This window comes from Drosophila pseudoobscura, chromosome 2 (assembly GCF_009870125.1).
Source record: "Drosophila pseudoobscura strain MV-25-SWS-2005 chromosome 2, UCI_Dpse_MV25, whole genome shotgun sequence".
In the NCBI taxonomy this organism is placed as follows: domain Eukaryota; kingdom Metazoa; phylum Arthropoda; class Insecta; order Diptera; family Drosophilidae; genus Drosophila; species Drosophila pseudoobscura.
The window spans coordinates 11091795-11116034 of NC_046679.1; the positions used below are offsets into that span (position 1 = coordinate 11091795).

A 24240-nucleotide genomic window follows, 5' to 3' on the forward strand; every position below is an offset into this window, starting at 1 on the left:
TGGCAAGGATTAAATCGATTTTATGTAGCCGCAGCTCGGTCATGATTTTCGTTTGTTCTCAAATTATGAATTCGTGTGGCCTGGGCTGGGGACTTTTGGGCCCAAGTCGGAAACATCTTTAGCAGAGCGCTTATGAAAATTACAACGCTTCGGGCCCCCGATAGCTCCACAGAACGGTAGCCACCAGCCACCAACCACCAGCACCATCCGGCGAGGCAACCAAGAAACCAATCGAAACCCACAGCAGCCGCAACAGTTTAGCGCTTTTTGTTTTCTGCTGTTGGTTTATGGCTCCCAAATGTTGTTTATTGATGGGCACAACGACTAAGCGGATCTATATGCGCATAAATTGCCTCAACCCAGCCGACTGGAGACTCTTAAAAATCAATAAATTCCCAGTCAAATTTTGTGTTGGAGAGTGCGTTCCTAAAAACTCACGTTAAAATGTCATAAACAACTTTGTCATAATTTTGGTAATTAAAATTGGCCGCCCGCAAGCGATGTTCAGTATAGATTGGAACATTTAGAGATGGGTTCGTGAGAAAGTATTATTATATAGGCTGTAGATTGAATATCATTATGCTACAAGCATCCTTGAGGTGCTGCAGCTAAGATACGAGTAAGTCTTTCGAACAATTTTCCTATGAACTCACGCGCACATCTCTTCTGGGAATGGTTGGATACCTGGATCTGATTTATCTCACCGCCACGAGGTGTGACTGTGACTTTGTTGTGTGGTTTTATGGGGGCCTCCGCTGGGCTACTTACTTACAGTGGGTCCATGGTCGGGAGTGGTTTATAGGGCCTTAATGACGGCTTTTACAGTTAATTGAATTACTTCTGAAAAGTGTATCTTTATGGTCGATTGATGAGTAAGAGAAAAGGCCAGAGGCGAGCTTTCGATTTAGCATATCTCCCATATTAATATTTATTTATGGCCGAGGGGCAAATGTTTCGCCGAAACAAGCAGCGACTGACTGTTTAGCATCTGTGACGAACGCCGCTCAAGTCATGCTTAGAGAGGTTCAGCCGCATCGTTTCAGATTAGCACATCCTTCAACTGGTACCAGTTGATCTAAACATATATAATTGCCGATTCTGTGGCTCTCTAATTAATGCCAATCAAAGACACCACGACAATGATGACGATGATGCCACTGGTGCCGTTTCAGAGGCATGACAGTTGTTGGATCGGATCGGATCGGCTGGCCCAAATGGTTCCAGCTCAAAGTCCAAGTCGTGGAGACGGAGACGGAGACCGAGACGGAACCACAAGTCAGGAGATTAACTCATTTTGAGCGGTTAGCAAACAACAGTTGGCCGGGGCAGAGCCGAATAGAAAGCGGCTGCATTAGGAGTACAAACAATTTAAAAACCATTTGGCAAAACAATTTTCTAATGACGCTCATATGTTGCCCGTGCATTTTCGTTGCGGTTTCTGGCAACGGCAATTTACCCTGGCAGCGGGCAATTAGACCAATGAAATCCTTTATCAAAACAATGGCCAGGCACACAAAGGGTTCGTTCTTCTCTCATCCCCATCCTCCATACCCATAGCCCTGTATGAAGAAAAGATGGAATGGAAGACTGATAGAAAGGGCGCACTAATAGATACAATGCCTAATAGATATGTTTTACAATGCCAGAGCGGAGCGGAGCGTGCTCAATGGCCATCAAACTCTGGCACTCAAACAAACAATAAAAAATTTATTAAAGAAAGGCAGGGAAAATTACACAACGAACAAATTAAAAAACAGACAAAAACTGAAACACTGCCACACAATGAAGCAGAGGCAAAGAAAGTGGCATGTCATATGGCCGGCCGGTGGAACACCCAGAAGCAGAAGCCACCAACCCAGGAGCGTTGAAGACAACCCAGAAACCGAGCCCAGAAATTGAAATATCGCTCGGCAGCGGCCCGGGGGTAATGTATCAATTTGGTTTCGGGCTTGATTGGTGCGCTTAGGGCTCGCTGGCAACGGAATCATTTAGGAAATTGATATGGCTTTGGTTAAATATAGCCGTTCTTGGTCCCCTGCCACACTGCCCTGCCACGTTGCCATACTGCCACACCGCACGCCAACAACGATTATAAACAAATTTCCGCTTTTGACGCGCGCTGGCACTCTCTCCGTGCCACAAAAGTATCCGCTGGACGGGGAGGTGCCGTCCAGTGCGGTGATGACCTGAGAAAGTCCAGAAATGGACTGCTCAAAAACGAATTTGTGCAATTAACGCCAGCAGCCCAACCGACATGAAATAAGAATTTATATAGAAAAACACTCGTTCCCGGCGCGTGTACAAATTATTAATTATACGCCACGTTGGGTCCATGCCAACGCCCTGCCAATAAGAGGCGACCACACAGAAGAAGCTCCATTTGGCGCCCATTTTGTTTGGATGTAAGTGCTTACTTGGTGTTTCATGTACTCCAATAATCGTAGGGCATATCGGAGGGCTCCCCTAGCAGTAGGAGAGAGCTTTAAGGTTCAACTTTGACTTGCAATCATCGCTCAGTCGAGCCCACGCGAAGAGCTCTCATTAATACCATTATTCCCAACAATATTAAGGGCTGATTGCGAGCCTATTATACTATGCTTACACAAACGAAAGCTATTTGCGTTTAATTAGATTTTAATATAGGCAGTACTCGTACTCGGCGGGCAAGAGTAATGCTTGTAAACGATCTTTACATAATGAGTTGCCTATGCGATTACATCATCATTAGAGGTCGAGGAAACTTTGCATACGAGTAATTACTCGGCATATGCCAAGGCATCGTTTAGGAGCTCCCCACAAAGCCCCACCACCATGTGTGTGTGTGTGTGTGTAACATGAGTCAGACCCACTCCCCCGGAGCTCACAAAGCCACGTGCCGCACCCAGCGGAAATTCAAGAGTCAGCATGTGGCATGCCGCAAATTGCAAATTAAAACAAATAAGGCAGCAGCCAGAAACTGAACCAACTTAATGATAGGAGTACGAATCGAGTCGAATGGCATCGAATCGATACAAGGCAACCAATCAATATGGCGGATGTCAAGCAATTCAGGGCATATCCCAAAGAGTGAGAGGCGGTTGCGTTGCGCTGCTGGTGGGTCGGTCGCTTTAAGCCTATTTAAGCCATTTTCCCATTCGAGTGTTAGGCCATCCTCCACCAGCCCTGCCCAAAGGGGTGGCTCCGTGCAGCCTGTGGTCGTTGGATTTTTCCATTAGTGTCCAGTCAGGCGATTGATGCGATGATGGGACTGCGAGGCGCTACTGACGCCATTACGTACTGCGTTTTGTTGCCGGGGCCGGGGCCGGGGCCAGAACCTGACTGGCATATAAATAACCAACGAAAGGAAACGAAATATTTTCGGTTTCCGTATTTGGCAAACAACCACAAACACAGATAAAGTTAAACTCATTTAACGGTGTGCGAAATTGTAAATGTTTATGTTCTCGCTGCTAACGTGTTCAGGGACTTGGATGGTGGCAAGGGATGCTACCAGAAATGGGACACAGTGGAAATGGTAGGTGTGATGTAACCCTATTAAATGTGGACGAATGTACATTCAACATCTAATATTTTTTGGCAAGATCTGCTATCTTATCCGTATTAGAGGGGTATGAACCGAATCGAGGTGTTTTTAGCATGGGTTAGTAGTTTCTGTGGCGTCCTCTTGGAGGACCTCTTACAGCGAGGCCAACACCGGGGCGTTTAGGTATTTTCTCCTTGAGATCTTCCAGGTTTTCCATGACCCCAGGTTCATCACATTTCCTACAGCTGTCTCGATTGGTGGTGCCTAACTTTGTTGCATGTGTAATAATATTTTGAAAATTCTCTTCCGAATTGGAATAATATGGAACGCTCTATAATGATCTATTTCTTCTTCCAGCAGCTCAAAAAGTATACGTTTAGTCCCACTGTCCTTGGACCACCACCACGCCTTCGTCTCCCTTCGGCGCCATGTTGGTTCCACTGTTGTTGCCACTCTTATTATTGTCATCGTCATAGTCATTGTTTTGTTGGTGTTTGTGCTGTTGCTGGTGCGGGGCGCTGTGCTGTGCTGTGCTGTGCTGTTGTTATCCTTACGCTTCACAACACTTAATGCGGATAAATGGTCTGACAATTACGTTTATGTCAACAATAAAAATTAAATTAAATCGCTTTTCATAGCGACCCCCAATCCCAAACACAACAGAGCCGCACACAGTTTGGCTGCTGCCCTTCAGTGCCACCCTGGCAGATGTTGCAAATAGATTGAGGTGACGCTGCCACAGACACAAACCAATCAGAACGAGCTGGTGGGCTGCTTGGCTGCTTGGCTGCTGTGCTGCGGGTGGTGTGAAAGGGGGAGTGTGAGTGGTGGTGGGACGGGCGGAGGGGTGCTGCTGCTGCAGAAGACTATGAAAAATCAGTCGACGTGTGAAGAGTGTCATGCCGCCATGCAAACTGTCAAGCGGCATGTCAGGCAAGTGTCAGCGTTTGGCGGGGGCCCGTTCAGGGCGAGGCGCGACTTCAAAGTGGTCCCGTCCCGGCTCTCGCCTGGGCTCCTGCTGCCGCCTCTGCCCCCCTCCCCGCATCTAGGAGCCGTCCTGCGGCGGGGCCCAACTGCGCGGAGAACGCACAACATGCGTGACAATTTAATGAGCACTCTCTGGCAGCGCTGCGAGGCAATGTTTTAATCAAAATTGCGCATAATGGATTTTGATTTTATTAAATGCGACTTAAATGAGTTGGGACACAGTCGATGTCGCAGGCGGAGTGGGGCAGTGGCATCCGCAGGGAGCCAAGAGCTGGGGGAAGGAGCATGTGGATGTGGATGTGGATGTGCTTGAGGCAGACTAATTAAGCAGACTGCACACTGCAACGGCCGCGGCGGCCATGCCACATCAGCAACAGCGCCGCCCGTGTTTATGGGGGTCGGGGGTGTCTTTTACTTGAGGCTGGGCCAGGAGGTGTGCTGGTGTGTGTGTGGCGATTTGCTTGAGATCCACTCGGCGCTAATTGCGTTTATATCCTTCAGTTAATGGCACTTAATTAACAACTGTGCCGCGGCACTGAGGCGTAGGCAAAACATGCCAGGGAAAATGTGCCAAGGAAAGCGCTACATATTAGCTGATTGGAAAAGGAAACCACACGAAATATATATTCAAAGGAAATTTGGTGAGATTTATTGCAGTTTTCAAGAGTTTTATTAAAGATCAAACAAAAATTCACTTGGCTTTTGGGTACTCAAATAGAAAGGAGTCCAATGAATGACGAATGAATTGTAGATCAATTTGTATCTATTTATTGGAGCATTCAATAACATATAATAATCTTGTACACCTAACAGAAACATATATTAAACAGATATACATATGTTGAAAATCTTCTGGGAATATAATATCCCTTTTGGGATGCGTAATTCCTATCACCATCCTTCCAATTACCATATCTCGATGTTCTTTATTTATTAAACGTGCCCCGAACGTTGCACTGAATCTTCAATGATACAAATATCTTATTTATGATCCTGAATTAAGGCAATAAAATCATTTACTTGAAGCTAAAAAGCGTTTACTAGAATCCCATCACACATTATTACCAAGCCAAACACGTTCTCCGCCTCAGCGGTATTTTACACCTTGAAGTGTTCTTGAAATACCATCCAAATATATCTGGAATCTTCTAGTCAGCTCCCAGTTTGTGGCAGTGTAATTTGGTGTATACCTACACACATCTGTATCTGTCTCGTTCAGCCTCCATTTCAGCTAATCTTTTCCCATATTTGGTCAACGCTAACCAAAGTGAAATTTATGCCGGTTAAATGCGCCAAACAAAACCACTCAGCATCTCTCGGAGTGCTCCAAAATGACAGTCCAATTAGCAGTGTTAAGCACCACATACATACATACATGTATACTATATAGAGAGAGAGGGATGGAGGGGTATATCCGTACATGTGTATATCTCATATCCATATCTGGGCCGGATGTCATGAATCGCCCCCAAAGCAGCACATCGGTCAATGCATATGTATTTTTGAATATGCATGAATTTTAAGTGCCACCAACGCCAAAAACAGATAGGCAGATCAGATGCGAGATCGGTTCGGATACAGGGCGATTCCCAGGCCCCCAGCCAAGCAGAAAGCCTGTGGATGTCACGCCCCCGTCTGGGGCTCCGTCAAAGACTCCTCATTGCACGCACCACTGCCGAATTCTTAGGAATTATACGAAACGTTAAGTTTTATTAAGCAGACATCAATTATTTTGAATAAAACTCGAATAAATAACCCAACAAAGGCAGGCAGCCCCCTCTTTTCAGCCTTTGTTCGCTGTATCGCTGGGTGCACTTTTATTCGGGGTACAGTTGGCGCCAACTGTCATTCAGTCGTTGGGTTATGATTTCTAGTTACCTCAAATATTGTTGACGAATATTAATGTTAATTGGCAGCTGTCTGTGGCTGGAGCTGGAGCTGGAGCTGGAGCTGGAGCCGGGCCTGTCGTACAGTCGTCGCCTGTTGCTAGGGATCAAGTATGACTATTGTCTCGGCTTAATTGTTTAGCTTGATTATGGCCAGGCTGCTAATGAAACTCATATGAGAGCATAAAAACAAGTGACTGGCCGAGATGGAGACCGTAGCCTTTGCCACTAATTGAGGAATGCTGTCTCGGGCCCCGGTCTGGGCCGGGGTCTGATTGGGGCGTGATTTGCGCAATGCTAAAATGGGTTCAAGTGGGTTTTAACTAATTTTGATTAGCGGCTTTTTGTGGATGCGGCGGGGACGTGATATTTTTGAAATGTGCTAATTAAAGTCATATATGTCGGACTATTAATATTAATGCAAATATATATGCGGTGTGATCTACTGCTGCGATATCGAGATTACCATAAACATAATGTGCTAATTGGTGAAACTTTAAACAAATTAATTTGCGCAGTCGCCACAAAAATAGAGTCCAACTAATTAGTCAGCCCGCCAGCCATTAGGCCAACACCAACCAACACAAGACCAATGGCAAAGTCCAAACAGAGACAGAGCCAGAGCCAGAGCCAGGCTTAAGCTAATTGATTTATTTTCGTGTTTGCCTTCCCCAACCAAAATGGTCGACTCGTCTCGTCTCCATCCCAAGCCTGTGGCAGCTGACTCAACTTTCTGTGCCTCGACTATCACGAGCATTACGAGGCTCGAAGCTGGATGCTGGTAGGGGAGCCAGCACATGACAAACCCACTTGATAATTATGATGGCTTCTATATACACATGATCGAATTAGCACTTTGATTTAGTCTCGCCTTACGTTAACATGACTACAGAACCAAGCAAAATGCAATTAAGACAATCAACGGCAGAATGAAGAACGGGCCCCGAGTGAGTTATAACCGGGCTAATGATGCACTCAGAGAAAAGCAGTGCGAAAAGAATTGAAATACGATATATCATCTTTAATCTGGCGATGTTTTGCTTTAGAATTCATATCAGAACTCATAAATTGTACTGTGTATAAGTGTCTATAGGATTCCTCTAAGTAAATCATTTTCACTGTTTTTCCAAGACTGCTACAATCATTTCCTGATTGGGTTTTCTCACAGTGACCTGCAACATGGCGGCGCCTGCTCGGGGAATAAACAAATTTCCAGCAAAGCCTTTAAAGCCGCGCTTTCGAGCCAAGGCAATGGCCGCCCTGCACACCAGTCGACTGACCAATCAAAGCGGCCAATTTCCAGTTTGCCACTTGCTGTGCCCGCTAGCCAAGTTAGCAGTGGGCTTTTGAATCCCGTCTGGAATCGTAGTACCTTCTCCTGGGAAGGATTGTTCAACCATAGACGTGTGTTTGTGCGGAACAAAATTGCAAAATTTGCATAAAAACACACACAGAGTAGAGTAGTGGAAGTGGCACGACGACCGACGACCGACATCGCCTGACACATTATGTCATTATTATATCGTTGCAACGTGTAATTGGAGGAAAAGTTTTGCCGCCAAATGACAAATGCATGCCCCAAAACGGACGAGAAAACATCAAAAAGCCGCCGTCGAGCTTATGAATTACAAATAACCAGGCGACCAGGCAATGAAATGGTCCCAGGTGGGCGTGGCAGCCGCATCTGCATACACTCCGGCCAGAGCCAGGCCGAAAGGAGCAGGTCCACTGGGAGAAAAAAAATCAATGTACGAAATCGAATGGAAATCAAGCATAACCTTGGATAACTGGAATCTAAAGAAAGCGAGATTATGATTATTTATTCAGTTCATTATGGCCTAATTAAGATAACGCGGCCAAAAACATTCCCATTCCATTCTAAAATCTGAAATTCAAACCCGTTTGAATTGCTATCTACGAGTATCTACTCGTAAATATTCCATTAATATTTATCATTTATTGATACTCGTAGCTTCTTTTATTGCCACAACATTGGGGCATACGTACTCGCACATTTCTGGCAGTGTCTGGCATCCGTCATGGACGCTCGTCTCGTTCTCATTGCGGCTTCAGGGAAATGCATTTAGCCAACTAATGCGCCAATTTAAATGCAGCAACAGCAAACAGACAAAATATTTAACTTAAATGGCAGTTGAAGTTGAATTGGAAATGAAAATGGAATTGGAATTGGCATCAGCATCGGCATCGGCATCGGATCCGTCACTGGGGGATGGAAATGGGAATGGGAATGGAGTTGGATCGCATTGCTGGGCTCGCTTTTTGTTTAGCAGCGTATGTAATTTGGAAAATGAGATACTTTTGTGAGTTGCCAGGGCTATAATTAATACGAATACAAATGCAGCACCGACACCACCGACACCACCGACACCACCGACACCACCGACACCAGGAACGGCCACATTTGCTGGCACAATTTCAAATATGGCGGCGGCAACGTCAACGCTGTCATTATATATATCTTTTATTATTGTTACCACTTTGTTGCTCTGTTGGCTGCCATTGTGGTTGTGGGTGGGTGTGGGGGTGGGTGCGGGTGTGGGGGAGCACTGCGGTGGTGGTGGTGGCTGTTCGCTGTTGGCTCTTGAATTAATTGCATTTCACACGGCTTTTGGATTCGGCATTTTGGTATTTTGCATGAAAATTAATTGCTGTTATTATTTATGTGATTTTTCAAAATGCCATTAGTTGTTGGCCAACAGCGAGTGCTGCGTCTAGCATTAAATAAACCGAAACTAAGAGAACCTCATTTGCTCGATTGGCATCAGGCTACAATTTCTGTGTCAGTGCCCGTGTATGGCAGATCCCATTATTATTTTGTTTAATGGCTAAATTATTCGAGTGTAATTTGGCAGATGGAGGTGTCATGATATGGTTGTTGATTTATACGAGATTAAGTTCCGCCGTTGGCTGTTTGGAGCCACAAATTCGAAAGTATAACTCAAGAAGACTGGATTATATCCATTACTTAGCCAAACTTATTAACTGCAATTCCCAACAATGGTCCACAAGTGCCTTCCATAAAGTCCATTTGCGACATAATATGACCCCAAGGTGATCGTCGCCCTGTTTTTTCTGGACTAAACTTGAAGAAAATAGTTATCTTTAAATAATACTCGTAGTTTTAAAATATAAAATAATATCGAACAAAAATGCGGTTGAATAATAATAAGAAGTGTACTTGGATTACAAAATCAGCTATGACTTTGGGAGACATTGCAGAAGGCCATCGGGAGACTAGACGAGACTATCGAATTCTCTTCCCACCAACGAAATTCCCTCCGTTATACCATTGCAAATACTTACTTCATTCTGGCTATAACAATGATTCGTTATAAACGAACTCCCAAAATTATTATACCCCCTTCAACTAAAATAAAATCAAACGGTTTGTATGTATGTACATATGTATCGAATGTATTGTGTAGTTGGCACTTTTTTTAAACAGAAAATTGATTATGGCTTTATCGGAAGTAAACTAAGTTCACCATGTTTGTTGCAGCTCAAGCTATAATCGTTCAATACCCGGCGTAAACTTTTCAAAAAGATTTTCTTTTCCAGAAACAGGCACTTCGCAGCAAACAAAATTTCCATCGTAAGAACGAGGAAAAAGACAACTGGGCTGCACATGATCTTCATTGGCAGAGAACTATTGCTGTTGGGGTTCCCGTACCAGTAGAAGACACAAAGAACGACGCAGGCAGCGGCACCGGCAAGGATGAGACTCCAGGTCCGGCGACTAGGTTTCTGGTTAGTAACTATTTCTCGTAAGCGACGGTCGAAGGCCCTTAGATCATCAGAGCTTTGATACTCCATCATGGCCTGCAATTCTGAAAGATAGATTCAGTCGAATATATGTTGGTTTTTTAAATTTTCAAATATATACTTAATTTCCAAAGAACGTGTGTATTTTTCACTACCTAGAGATTTTTGAACAAAGATCCGGTAATTTGTATGGCAGTGATATAGTGATCCGATTTCAACCAGATCTGTGTGCCTTCTATAAAACCATAAACCTACTACGAGTATATGACAAACCAACAAATGTTAGATGTAGAGGCTTAAAATCTGTCTTTCAGTGAAGCACGGCAGTTGGATTTGATTTCGTGTGACAGTTGGTGCATCACTGCATAGAACAGTCACCCACACAGGTACGGCCCAACAGACCCCAGCTGCTCTTTCTTCAGTCTGCAAATCTATTAAAGGCCATTATCAAGTTTCCCTTTTGTGTGGCCATGTAAATTGCACAATATTAAGCATATTCCGACCTTTTCTTTGGTCGCTGACACAACTAGCCCATAACGATGATGACGTTGATGGGCAAACTTATCGATTCGGCTTGTTTGCACTGAAAGGCCCCCCTTCTCGGAGGGTAATTACATTGGCGATGCACCAAACAGAGCATCGAAGTGTCACGCGAGTGTCGCCTAACGTTGGCTGGCTGCTTAGAGGGCTTTAGGGCCGGCAATAATAAGCAGCCCGTACGAAAATTCAACAAAAAAAGAGTCAAGTCACAATTACGTGCCGGACTGCAACGACGATACGGGCGGGATCGGGAGGGCATGGGGTATACGTGGCCACTGCAGTTTAATGACCAACGAACGCCTTCTCATTAAACGCTAAATTGCTCAGGCACATGACACGAATTTAAGAGAGAGACACGCTGACAAAAAACAGCACAAAGAAACACCTAAATTTACTAAATATTGTTACCAAGTGCAACAACAATGTAGGCACGCTGCCCGTTGCATGCAACACCCAACTATGCCATTTAAGCGCAGAATGTTAACGAACAAACAAAGTCGATGCTGGGATCTGGGCAACGTGAAAGGCAAAGGAGGCGGGTATGCCCAGAGTTTCGTTAGCTGATTTAAAATAGCGCATTGCATGCAAGGAGCATACACAGAGAGAAAAGTGCATGGGCAAACAAGGATGAGTCATAAGTTTAGACATGAAACGATATGTCATAAAAATTAAAGAATGGTAGGTACCCCTTTTACATGCTGTATCTTTTAACAATAAGCAGTATCGGCAGATATATTACCTTTAAATAGGTCCGTTTTCGCTTCAATTTAAAGTCATGTATTAAGTATTATGGACATCAGAACTGTCTATAAAAATCCAACATCATTCCTCTTCTTCACTTGAAATAAAATTTTGTATTCCGACCAGAATTTTTCGCTGTGTATTTACAATATAAACCTATTGGTCTAAGATTATAATGAAGCATAGCCCGCAGGCAATTTTGGTGGAAAAAAACTCTAGACCCTAGACATAGTAGGGCCAAGAGGAGCAGCCGGACTGAGAAGGGAGCTCCGACGCTGGCAAAAATCAGGCTAATAGACGCTTGACGTTTTGACGTTTACTGCACCGCCCGTCAGCTCTATCATTAGGCATTGGGAATATGTACATACATCGCTCTGGAGGGTGGGGTGGGGAGGGGAGGGGAGGACTGCGCGGTACGGGGGAGTATGACAACATGCAATATGCTGATTTCAGTTTTGCATGTCAGGCTAGTACGGGCCGGCGTTGGCTGCAACAAACGAAGCCGTCAACTCCGGAGCAACGACGTTGTGTGCCAGGTAATTGCCACACAGCGAGCAACAGCAACGATGCCACTAACAACAACTTGTAACTCGTAGTTAGCCGGAGTAATATGCTAAATTAATTGGACGATATGAAGTGCGTGATATTGACTGCTAATTAAGCAAGTTATAGTCAAGTTAGTGGCGCCGGAGCACGCGCGAGCGATTCCTGAGAGCGTTTTAAAAGGAGAGTGAAGTGCGTTCTGAAGGCAGCTGCCTGCTCGGCCACACCCACGCAAATAGACGGCGGCTTTTCATTCATTGAACCTGTCGATCGGGAGGATCGGCTGGGCTCTGCCTCCCAGCAGGTAACTCGGTAGCCGGCAGTCGGAGTCGATGCCTTTCTAGGAAGGACAACGGCGGACCCTGGTGCACTCGGGGATAAATTGCATATAATTATGCAACGTCCACAGTTTTTGGAAGTTCACACCTACCCGCCGCTGCCACAGCCGCTGCCACAGCCACTGGCACTGCCACTGCCACTGCTACTGCGTGCTCTCCATGCATATCCTGTTGGCCGTGTCCAATTTCCAGCTCACTGTCTCCCTCTCACCATTAAAGCTGTCGGCCAATTTGATGCCCTGGACGCCATTAGAGTCGATAGCCATCAAGAGATGGCCATCCGCTGGTTCGCATGGCATCCAGCACTTAGAAGCGCTCTCCGGCCGAGCAACTTGAGCCCTCGATTAGGCCATGACAACAGGTGCGGCACGTACGCGGGTATGCAAAAGGATTGGCCAAAGGATAATCGATTTGAGCGTCGACATCGATGCGCTGCGATGCGATGCGTCGCGGCGCCTGCAGCTGCCCCTAATCTGATGAAGGGTTATTCATGTGTGTTCCTGGCTATTGCCTTTATAATGAAATTGTGTTGACCAATTTGTTATTTAATTTGGACGATTCACCCTGGCTGGCCGCATCCTTTGTTTGGCCTGTGAAAGTGTGAAGTGTTCGTGGCTCGGAATGGGGCGTGTCCCGATGAGCCTTGGAGCAGGTGCCAGCTCAGAGCCAGCTCCTCTAACGGCCTGCAGACACGAGAAAACCAAACTTTTCCCCGCAATTTGGCCAATTTGAGCTAACTTAAATGCGAATCAGTGGCGGTTTCTTTTTTTTCTTGGCACTCCTTGACCTGGCTGGGTCCGTGCGGTGGTGGTGGCTAATAATAAAACAAAATGTTTTATTGCCCAGCAACAGAACGGCAGAAAGCGATAGCCCACAAACAAATATGGCAGCCACATAATTGGCAGCCATTTTGAGCTGCATTTCAGTTCAGTTCTGTTCATTTCTTTCTTTGTCTCGCTTTCTGTTTGCTTGTCTGTTTCTCTGTCTGTCTGCCAGCGCGACACGCGCCGCTAAGCTCGACCTGGAAACCGGTAGAATGCCACTGCAACTGCAACTCCCAGTGCCACAGACAATTGAAATGCTGAAATGTTGATTGCAAACTGGCGCAGCTGTCACCAGTCCAGTCCATTGGTAACCAGCACTTCAAATCCAAGCCCATTTCCGCCCGACGATGCGTTCCGCGGGTCCCTCTCAGCACTTGGGTTTAATAAGTGCTAATGGGTTGCGTTGCACAAACCAGAGGCGCAGCCGTAACTCCATCCTTCTCAAGACCAAGATAACCGCAAGTTATGTATGTACCATCAGTACCTAGTATTCTTCAATAACATTATTTAAGCATAGAATAGGTCGGGGAGTATATTTCTCCTGTAACATGTTGGGTTTACAGAGCATGCCAGTCTCATTTCATGTTCCCAGAGAAATCAGCTCTCATCTCTTTCAAGCAAGCCTTTTCGTAAATGGTTCCTTCTTGGGCTGTGGCCCTTCTGGCCTGTCAATGACGGCCGCTTCCGCTGGCGTTGGCAACTTTGTGTGAAAAGTGCTCGTTACGCTGCCAACCGCAAATAACTTGGGACTGGCGACTTGGCAGATTGCACCAAAAAGGCTATTGGTCTGGAAGCAACCGCAAACCTGGCCGATCAGCATCAATGCCTCATAACTCATGACATTTATGTTGGCCATGTCAGTCCGAGTCAGCCAGTCGCAGAGATCATCTCTGACTCAACAAATCTGCATATTCGAGTAGGTTGGATATACATACATACATAATATGTATACCCACACTGCACGAGTACGTACATATACATATGATTGTAGATATCTGGTCATTAGGCTCATTAGTGAGGAAGCCAATTAATAAACAAAAATATACATATAATTGCACAATTCATTTGGTAATTAGACATGGCTCATAAAGCTGAATTAGGCAAAAGGCATAATGCCGATGGCCTACAGATATCACAGAGATAGCACACGACCATGTACTATATGTAGTGTACATGAGACGGAGAAAAAAGGCAGAGACACAGACAGAGACAGAGAACTTCATGCAAATGAAATGAAATTGACTAGAGAGACAGCAAATTGAGTGTGTCTATAAGGTACGGGTACTCGTGTGTACTTATTTCCGTCCCTGCCTAGTGGATGGCAACATTAGCAGCCCCATCCACAGCCACAACCGCCCAATCTCTCCATATACAGACAGTCGTGTCGTATACCATATCCATACTATGTGTACAATTCATTTGTCACACTAAATTTGTTTCAATTCATTTGCTCGAAATGACAAATAATGCGATATAATTACATTTCTTTTCTGTGCGTTCGCCATCGCCTGGCCTGGGCCCAACGCTTCAGTCCCGCTTCCGCTCGCCCAACGCTCATTAGGCTCTTGGTGGAGATTTTTAAATGAGATTGTTACTATTTATGTACGTTTTTCCATCAAACTTACGCATGTGTGCGATGCGAGCTTACTCTAATTATCATTTCCCCCCCATCAGCAGTGGCAGCAGGGCAGGGTGGAGAATTTCTTTAGCGAATCAGATCTTGGCATGTTCTCGTGGTTGATTTCCAGGGTGACATGCTGTGGGGCGGATTCGTTGTCCATATCCATTTTAATCAAGAAAAGAAGCAGAGCCTTGACTGACTTGTTTTAAATAAACACTGACTGAGTGGCACCTACAGTCTGAATCTTGTTATATCACCACAGACATTTATGGTGAAGGTGGATGTTCCGACCCCATAAAGTATATATATTCTTGATCAACATCAATAGTCTAGTCCATGGCCATGTCTGTCCATCCGTCTTGTTTGACGCCAATTTCTCAGAGACTATAAAAGCTACAAAAATAATTTTTGTATCCATTAAGCATTTGGCTGCTCAGTGGCGCCATGTTTGAAATTCCCGCTGTGGCCGTTTATGGAACTCTGCATTTGTTCAGTTCTCAAAAGAACTTTATGAGCCAGTAAAAGAACTGCTTGTGCAATCTATCGATACTAGAGCTGCAAACCATCGAGTGTCGATAGTTGAAAAAAACGGATATTGCCGATAGTGGACCGAGAACTATTAACCCATTGTAGACAAGTGAGCTTTTAAATACTCTCCACGAAATTGGTGAATCTTTAAGAATTTGAATTGAAACTTTAAGTTTATGGGACTTTTTTGGAATTTCCTCAATGGGATTTTGCTTCGCCACAATGTCCCTACATTCCAAAGATTTTAGTTAGTCAACATTATTCGACGGAATATCAAAGTTGAGGAATATGTATAATAGAATTTGAGTTCGTCAGTATATGTACGGTATATTTTTAAAATTGGACGGTAAATTTGGTATATTTCTGCGGGTCGGACGGTATATTTTCACGATAATTTCGCGGTCACACTGGTCCTTATCCTTTTTTTGTTGTTTTTGATAATAATAAAATAAAAACAATTAATTAATGATGTCATGGATGTAGATTGGAACGATGATGATGACTTGGTGGCTGCCCTGGAGATCCATGAACTGCTGGAGAGCAACGTAATGTCGCATTAGTTATAATGCGATCAGCTAGAGATTAATCAGAATTTCCGTACATTCAGCAGGATCAATCTGGATCGAAGACCGACGAACCTGCAGTCCATGCAGAGGATGAGTGCCACGGCTTCGACATGGCCACCGGCCACAATTGGATCTATCCGAACAATCTTCCCCTGCGATCGTATCAGCAAAACATCGTCCAGTCGGCACTCTATAAAAACACTTTGGTGGTTCTGCCGACGGGTCTGGGGAAGACGTTCATCGCAGCCGTGGTTATGTACAACTTCTATCGATGGTATCCTCAGGGAAAGATCATCTTTATGGCCCCAACGAGGCCACTCGTCGCGCAGCAGATTGCCGCCTGTCAGAAGATCATGCCCTTCCCGGGTTCCGACACCGTGCAGCTGACGGGTATGTTGAGCAACGTGACAATATAGTGTGCAAAGAGTAAGGAAGTGTCTTTGGTTTCGTCAGGACAACTGGCGCGTCCGAAGCGTGCTCAACTGTGGGCCAGCAAGCGTGTTTTCTTCGCCACACCACAGGTGGTTCACTCCGATATGCTGGAGACGGACGACGGAGCTTATTTTCCATTTGGCGCCATCAAACTCCTGGTGGTGGATGAGGCGCATCGGGCCAAGGGCCGCTACGCCTTCACCCAAGTGGCCGATAGCATGATGGCCCACAATCCGAACTTCCGCATGCTAGCCTTGTCCGCTACGCCAGGACGAACGATGGAAGACGTGGCCACTGTCTGCCAGAACCTGTACATTGCCAACCTTCAAGTTCGCTGGGACAACTCAATTGATGTCCAACCCTACATACACAGGCGCATTATACGAACGATTGTGGTGCCCCTCAAGGATAGGATAAAGGAGACGCGCGAGCGTTTGCTTCAGATTATCGAACCGTATCTGCGACAGCTCATTGCTGCGGACGTTCTGAAGGGGACCAAGGGCAACATCAGCAAGAACAATTTGCTCTACGATCAGAAAACGTTCAACGAACGCTCGGCCAAGGGGCAGCGACATCCAGAGCACAACATCATTGCTGGAAACTTTGCCGTGTGCATTAGTCTATATCACTCCCTGGAGCTGATGGAGCGGCACGGACTGCGTGTGTTCGTGAATAACTTTGATGCGGATGAGGAGGGACGTGAAAAGTTTGTCCTGGCCCGAGACGGAGACCTAAGAAATTTGGTGGATCAGGTGCGTCTGAATTTGGGTGCTAATCCCCTAGATTTCACCACGCATACTATGACGAACGGTGAAGTGCCTGCGATGCCTGCTGATCTGGACTTTGGCCATGCCAAGTATGAAAAACTGCGCCTGGTGCTGCTTGAGCACTTTGCGGTAAGACAGGTTTTTAAATCTACAGTCGGATCTCCACTTATGGATTTCTTTTCACATGTTTCAGTCGAATGCCGAGTCCCGTGCCATTGTATTCTGCGAGTACCGTGAGTCTGTGATGCTGATTCATCGACTACTCCTCCAGCACAGACCGCTGCTGCGTGCCCGGTGCTTTGTTGGACAAGGAAGCACCGCGGGAGCTAGCTATGCCCTGACGCAGAAGCAGCAGATCCAGATCATGGCTGATTTTCGAAGCGGCACCAGCAACGTCCTCGTGGCCACCTCCATTGGCGAGGAGGGCATTGATGTGGGCGAAGTGGAAATGATTGTATGCTTCGACATTTGCAGTTCGAATCCCACGCGTTTCGTGCAACGCATAGGCCGAACCGGAAGGAAGAAGAACGGTGAGGTTGTGATGCTCGTCACCGAGGGACGAGAGCACCAAGTCCTCAAGGATGTGCTGGCTAACAAGGATCAGACAAACAAGAAACTGCTCAACTCATCTGTGGTGCGAATGTCGCTCTATGCAAACAATCCCCGAATGGTGCCATCTCAGTTTCAACCGAAGTGCGAAGAGAAGCTCATGGAAGCAGCTGCCGTTGAGGAAAAGCCGAAAGCGAAACCCTCCGCAAAGGCAAGGGAACCCAAAAAACGAAAAGAGACGAATGTAACCCTCCACAAGTTCTTCAAGCAAAGCAGCCAACCTTCGGAGAGTCAGGGAATACTGCAGGGACTCCAACCTTATCAGATGAGTGAAGCCTCCCAGCAGATGATCCAAGACCAAGCGACTCGGAACACTGTAAGCGTTAAGAACTTCCTCCTGGACACCCAGGCAACATCCAAGCTGAGCAACAGTCAGGAGGAGATTCAACGCCTGCGGAAGCTAACACGTCTTTTGCAATCGAACAAGCCGATTATCACGGCCTCCCAAGACCTAATCAGCCATCTGCAAGACAAGGAACTGCCCCAACAGCTGAAGCTCCATCTCCTGCGCAGTAATCCCATCTTCATACAGGAAACCCATTCAAAGATGGTGCTTCAAAGCCAGATGAACATTCCCGAGGAACGTTTGAATAGCAGGCAGCAACGAACCAGAAATAACTACAAGCTGCTTTTGGAAATATGCGATGGGTCCGAGAAACTAGAGGAACTTTTAGAGTCGGAGCCATCTCTGGCAGAGATTACCCTCAAGGATCTGGAGAGTCCACTGGATGAGGAGACAGAAAGAGCCTTTAGAGCCACCTGTGATAGGATTTTCGAAGGACTAGATGAGCAAGGCCTGAATTCAGACAATTTCGAGCTGAAGCAGCAGCTCCTGGATAAGCTGGAGTTGCGAAATCTGGAGGCGACAGTTCACGAGCAACTTGGTGGCGAGGAAGTCACCTGGTCGGATGATGAATGGGAGCAAAAGATTGACACAGAATGCAATTCCATGTATCAAAGCCAATGGCTGGACTTTGCCGCCACAGAAGCGGTGCCGCATAGATCAACGCCACTTAGAGTAAAGCCGGAGAGCCGAATAAAGTCCGAAGTACTCCAGGAGGAAGACGAGGGCGATTCACGGGTGGAGGCAAGCGATCTGGGTGATAACTTGGGTCGATTAAATTGCTTGATGAGTGAGACGGCCCCATTTCTGAAGACTGAAAAAACAGAAGCGGAAGCCTTTGCAGAACCCACTCAAAGTCCCCCGCCAGATCTGGAATCGGAGGCAAACGTAATACCAGACCCACATGTGATCCCATTATTAAGCGTGACGCCCGCTATAAATGCTACTGTGGATGCAACTCCAGATGACTTGGGAATCGATTTGAATGATTTCCTGGAACCAATGGCTGAGGAGGTGGTGCTGATGAGCCAGCAGAAGCGGGACACGCTCTTGCCATGCGATGCTATGAAAGAGAACATCCCTGATTTGTTCCAATCCTGCTCTACTCCACGTAATATTTCACCAGACATCTTTGATTGCGACTCTGTGTCACCATGCAAACCGCAGGCCAAAAGTCTAGCCGCCAAATTAGCGGCCAAAACCACCTCAACTGCAGCAGTTGTTCGCACTCCGCCCTCAAAAGCCCTGAATCTTCCGGATGCCTTCCACTCTCCAGAACATCGAAAGCGGACTACTCCGTGTGTCCCTGATAAGTCACCCAGCATTTTCGATCTGTACCTAAATCGTATGCGTGGGTGCGGGCGTATGGCCAAGGCGGCCGAGTCCCTGCATCGTCTGACTTCAATGAATGCGTCTACATCAAAAACTCGTACAGTGGTTAATGAAGAGGATTCGCCTATCATACGGAGACCATCGAAGCGGAAGATTATTATCAGTTCCGATGAAGAAGAACAACAGAAATCAATCCAGCCGGTGCCGGTCACCCAGGTTGATTACGGGTCCGATGAAGGCGAACAAATTCCTGCCACTCAAATGGTATTTAATCACACACTTTTTACAATACTATAAATTAACTTCCTCTTTCTCCGCCTTTCAGCCGGAAACACCAACTCCCCCGACCAAGCCACGCCAGAAACGCCGTAGATTTAACTCCTTCATTGTCGATGAAGCAGAGAAAAGCGGATCTGATCACGAAGAGGAGGCAGAGCACACCATTGGCGCGTATCTTAAGGATTCTGTGATAGTATCTAGCGACGATGAGGGCCACAATGACACCACTGATCATGCCATGTACCTGCAGGCTATCAGGTAAGTAAAGAATACTTTAACGTGATTACGTTTTATACGATATTACTTTTGCAGGAGTCCCGTTCAACGTCCTGGTGCCTTTAAGATTCCCGCTCGCCGTGTATATCACGATGAGTCGCTCATCTTCTCACAGGCTGTCGAGGCAGAAGCCTCCCAGTATATGCCCTCTTCCTTTGTTGTTGCCGACGAGAGTTTGGCACACGAGAAGCATGATGTTTCCGAGTGCCCGCTGGAGCGGGCCGAGCGTATTCTAAAAGAGCGACGTAGACAGCGTCGACTTGGAGTTGAACTGCCAGCAGCTCCTTCCAACAAGCGTCGTCGTGTGCACACGATAGCCAGTTCCAGCGATGATGATGACGATGTGGTCTTTTTAAATTGAAGATCAGTCCAGTCCAAGCACATCACAACACGATATTCGGGCCATACAGGTGTTCAAGTTCAAAGTAATTCTAAGGTTAGCAAATAGTTGTAAATCAATGACAAGATTAGGGTTAAGAATTTCCTGAAAATTTGATCGTTTTTACTTTGTTTGTATATGTGCGTGTTCCATTCAAATTGTTTCAAATTATTATGTAAATTATATTATCGTTTTTCAATCGTGTCATAAAACGCAAAATGTAATTGAAAAATGTTTCCATATATAAACTGTATGTTAAACTGTTCCATGTTAAACTGATGCTGGCCGCGCCAATGATTCCGGCCGGATTGGGGGGTAAGCGTCGCGACATTGTTAGACTCTCGAGCTGGAGCCTCTTTTTGCCATTTTGTTGATGCTGTCGAAGAGAGAAGGCTTGTTGTTGTTGGGGGGACTGTCAACAGATAGCGCTCGTTCTTGAGCTCCACACAGAAATGGAAATAATTTCAGTTAGTACTCAACGGAATACAAATTACACACTGTTCAACGTTGTGCATTACTGAAATATGGCGGTTTGGGCTTTGAATAAAATATAATTGAATATACATATAAATGTAGAATTAGCCAACAAAATTAACATACATGCATATACATGTATGAACATCGTACCTTCTTAATCTGCCCTTAAAAATTTTAAAAAAATTTAAAATTTAAAACTTAAAAACCAAGTTACCGGAACCGCATAGTACTTTTCAAATGCAGGCTTAATTAAGGCCAAGTCGGTTGTAAAATATGTACGTTAAGAGAACCTAATTACTTGATTTCGTGTTATCCATAAAAACGAGCGTACAGTGACGGTAAGGCATATTCAAATTCCCCGCATGGGGTTTCTATTAACATTTTTCCACTGCAGTGTGCGGCATAATCAATAATTTTTAATTTAACAACAATCGTTTCAGCGTAATAACCATTATTATATTTTCAACAATAACAGGCAGGCACAACAGCAATAGCAAAAGCAACAACGAAAACTCAATTCAATTTTAATGGAGTTGCAATAAAACAGAAAAAGCGAAAAAAATTGATATAGCCATGCGGCCATAAGCCAGGCCCGGGGACTGGGAATGGGACTGGGACCGGGCCACGGACCGAAAGCCAGAGGCAGCCAACCAGACGGAAAAGCGAACCAGTCAAGCAGTACAGTACAATTTTGCAATTGCAATAAAATAATTTAAAATCGTTTTCATCAACATCAGCTCAAAGAGTTTTTGTTGCCAGTCTGCCAGTCGAAATGCAAAAATGATTTTGCGGCAATCAGCAATTCCTGGCCTGGCCCGATGCTGAGGCTGAGCTGAGCTGATGATGACGTTGACTTGTTGATGATCAAAATGATGGATGGCTATTTGAAATTGATTCGCTGTGAATGTGAATGTGAATGCGATTTCCATGCCATTCCCCTGACTGTGTCTCTCTCTCTCTGTCTCTTTTGGCTGACTTGGCCATCATTTTCATAGTGGCCATCGCCATTGCCAAGCCAGAGTCCAAGCCAATTGCAGGTTCAGCTGGCTGGGATCTGGCCCGAGTCTTTACGGTCCCGACGATTTCCTTAATACGAAACGTGCTTGCCTGATGCGCCGTGTCCAATTTTGTAGTTCGTTCTTTGTAGGGTATGCTAAATCGCACTCGAATCCGTTCTCAGAGTTTCACTTTGGGTTTGGTTTTAGCTTAACTCTGTGTTTGGGCTTTCATAAATGGTCCGCCTATCGTTTTAGTCGAATTGCGGTTAAATTGTCTTGCGAAACAAAACCAATTCCAATTTCAAACAAAACGTTTTGCGAAAATTACGTAGAGGTGTACTCCAGACGTGCTGTTGCAACACGTTTAAGCTGAAGAAGTTGAAGAACTGCAGTAAATGGTCTGCAATCGATGGAGATGGATCGGTGGAGAACTCATCGGAAGTGTTTTTACTGATTGGCATTGGTAGATCGCGGTTCAAGGAAATGATCATCGAGAATGATTTACGAGCATAATAAAGAGCAGTCTCCAGAGCCGGGAAGGAACCATTGCCCGGCCATATGTTTGATTCCATCTCAATGACAAATCGATTTCAAATTGATCCGCTGGCTCTTTGGCAACACAATGGAAACGCCCACCAACGAGGGTCTTGTCGAAATCGTCTCACTGTGCGATCATTCTCTATCATATCTCTTGACAAATTGATATTGTCTAAGCCATTTTCGATATGCATATTTATGTTTTCGATATGTTTTTGTTGCTTGACTCACGACTTTGTTGCCCGGCCTTATCGTTTTATAATTTTTCTTGGCTTTCATTCCCAGGTCCCCGGGTTGGCGTCTTGTCAACACACTCACTTAGAGACAAAGGGCGGTGTAATGGGTCTGGGCGTGGACGTGGCGGCCATCGCCAGCCGAGCGCATCCACATCCGGCCTGGAGTTCTTTGTTGCCGGGCTGATAAGTTTCTTGATGCCCCGTTGACTTGTCTTGTCATATTATCATGTTGGCATGTCAAAAGTGCTAGGCAATTATGGCTGTCTCTCCCTCTTCTAGATGTGGGGCTGTGTGGGCTTCGATTCATAGTCACATATATTTATGAGGCTTTATGGACGCTGTCTTTGATTAATGTATGACAGGCCAGCGCTGGCCATATGAATATTAAACTTTGCTGGCCTGCCGCTTTCCCATTTAGAGGCGACATCAATTAGCCGCTGGCCAAGCTCGCGTATAAATACATTAACACAAATCGTCGAGCATTCGGAGTGCCTTCCTCTCTGGTCCGTCTCCGTCTCTCTTATCGCCGCTTGTAAATGTCTCAACTATTTGTTAAATGCTAAAGCGACATGGTCATAATGGAAATGACAACTTAACAGCGTCGTCGATGCCGGCGACGGACGACAACAGCAAGGCGAGGAGGACGCGGAGGACGACAGTCCCGATAGGAATGGCAAAAATGTTAAAAGGCTCGGTCAAGTGGCTGCAGGCCCAGTCCTCGCCAGACCTCACCAGGTCTTTCCGTGATAACTGTATTGAGAGTGTCATTAACATTTTGATTTGGTTGCCTGGCATCGGACTCCGGCTGGGTCCAGACTTGGCTCGGGACCTGGCTCTGGGCTCAACTTCAACTCTATTATGAGCTCCGACTGCATTTCGCTGGCTACTTATCGGCACTTGAGACATGCACATCATTTGTTAAATAAAGTAGAGTCAGAGTCCGTCCACTCTCCACTCTCCAAGGTGCCACTGGCCCCCCTCCCACCCCCGTTTGAGTGTGCGAGGCAATTAATCAGGGCGATGTTTTTGCATGCAAAATGAAAACACCTTTTTAAGGCATCTCGGGAACAACAGCAACAGCCTCCGCCTCCAACAAGAACAACCGCAACGATGTCATCAATCAGGCGACAAGGAGAGGCTGGGGCTCCTGGGGGGTGGCATCGGACCGGATCCGTGTGGCGCTTTCGTTTCGAGTGTAATGTGGTGTGGGTGCAGGGCAAAATTAAAAAGCGTCAATTTGTCACACGTGGTCAGCTTTAGACTTCGGATCATTCCCCGTTCTCATTCTCATTCTCATCGTCGTCCTCGTCCTCGTCCTCGCCTCGTTTTCGTCATTAACAACGGTTTTGTGGTTGAGTTTTTAATTGCCACCGCGTTCGAGCTGTGCTTCAGTTTCAGATTCGGATTGGGATTGGGATTGGGATTCGGTTTGGAGTGCGATTTCGAGTTACCAAGCTGGCACACTTTTATGGCCTCAGCGATCCATTAAGTGAGCAATTGGACGGCGATGACAACGTAGTAGGAGCGTGGGTGTAATGGAGGCTGGCCAATGAGAGTGCCTGACTGATGGGGAGCGTGGGGGTGGTGATGCTACGGCGACAACTTACGCTTGCACATACATCAGGCTTTGTCACTCGGCCCTGATTGCCGGGGTTTTCGCTTGATTTGTGTAAATGGTTTGCCGTTGACCATGGC

General features: G+C 45.9%; 1 protein-coding gene and 2 long non-coding RNA genes across 4 annotated transcripts; 1 reads left to right on the forward strand and 2 right to left on the reverse strand.

Moving 5' to 3' along the window:
• Nucleotides 1-8145: 8145 nt before the first annotated feature.
• LOC26532747 (uncharacterized) lies at nt 8146-8780 on the reverse strand. The gene is made up of 2 exons (XR_004471098.1): nt 8404-8780; nt 8146-8320 (listed from the first exon to the last, which is right to left on the reverse strand). It is a non-coding gene; the product is annotated as an uncharacterized lncRNA (long non-coding RNA).
• Nucleotides 8781-9807: 1027 nt separating this feature from the next.
• Nucleotides 9808-10430, reverse strand: LOC26533218 (uncharacterized). The gene is made up of 2 exons (XR_001451672.2): nt 10301-10430; nt 9808-10244 (listed from the first exon to the last, which is right to left on the reverse strand). It is a non-coding gene; the product is annotated as an uncharacterized lncRNA (long non-coding RNA).
• A 5282-nt stretch (nt 10431-15712) lies between these two features.
• Nucleotides 15713-20521, forward strand: Fancm (FA complementation group M). Of its 2 annotated transcripts, none has more exons than XM_015181719.2 (6): nt 15713-15859; nt 15922-16270; nt 16334-17208; nt 17273-19627; nt 19689-19900; nt 19955-20521. In XM_015181719.2, the coding sequence occupies exons 1-6, from the start codon at nt 15788-15790 to the stop codon at nt 20277-20279; spliced, it is 4188 nt and encodes a 1395-aa protein (XP_015037205.2). In that variant the 5' UTR covers nt 15713-15787; the 3' UTR covers nt 20280-20521. The 2 variants fall into 2 exon arrangements, with proteins under 2 accessions (XP_015037205.2, XP_002137335.3); XM_002137299.4 differs by having other exon boundaries at nt 15925-16270.
• Nucleotides 20522-24240: the final 3719 nt, after the last annotated feature.

Coding starts and splice junctions, on each gene's coding strand:
- Fancm (XM_015181719.2), top strand. CDS start 15,788: ATGGATGTAGATTGGAACGATGATGATGACTTGGTGGCTGCCCTGGAG. Junction 16,271..16,333: donor CGACACCGTGCAGCTGACGG/GTATGTTGAGCA, acceptor TGGTTTCGTCAG/GACAACTGGCGCGTCCGAAG. Junction 17,209..17,272: donor TGCTGCTTGAGCACTTTGCG/GTAAGACAGGTT, acceptor CACATGTTTCAG/TCGAATGCCGAGTCCCGTGC.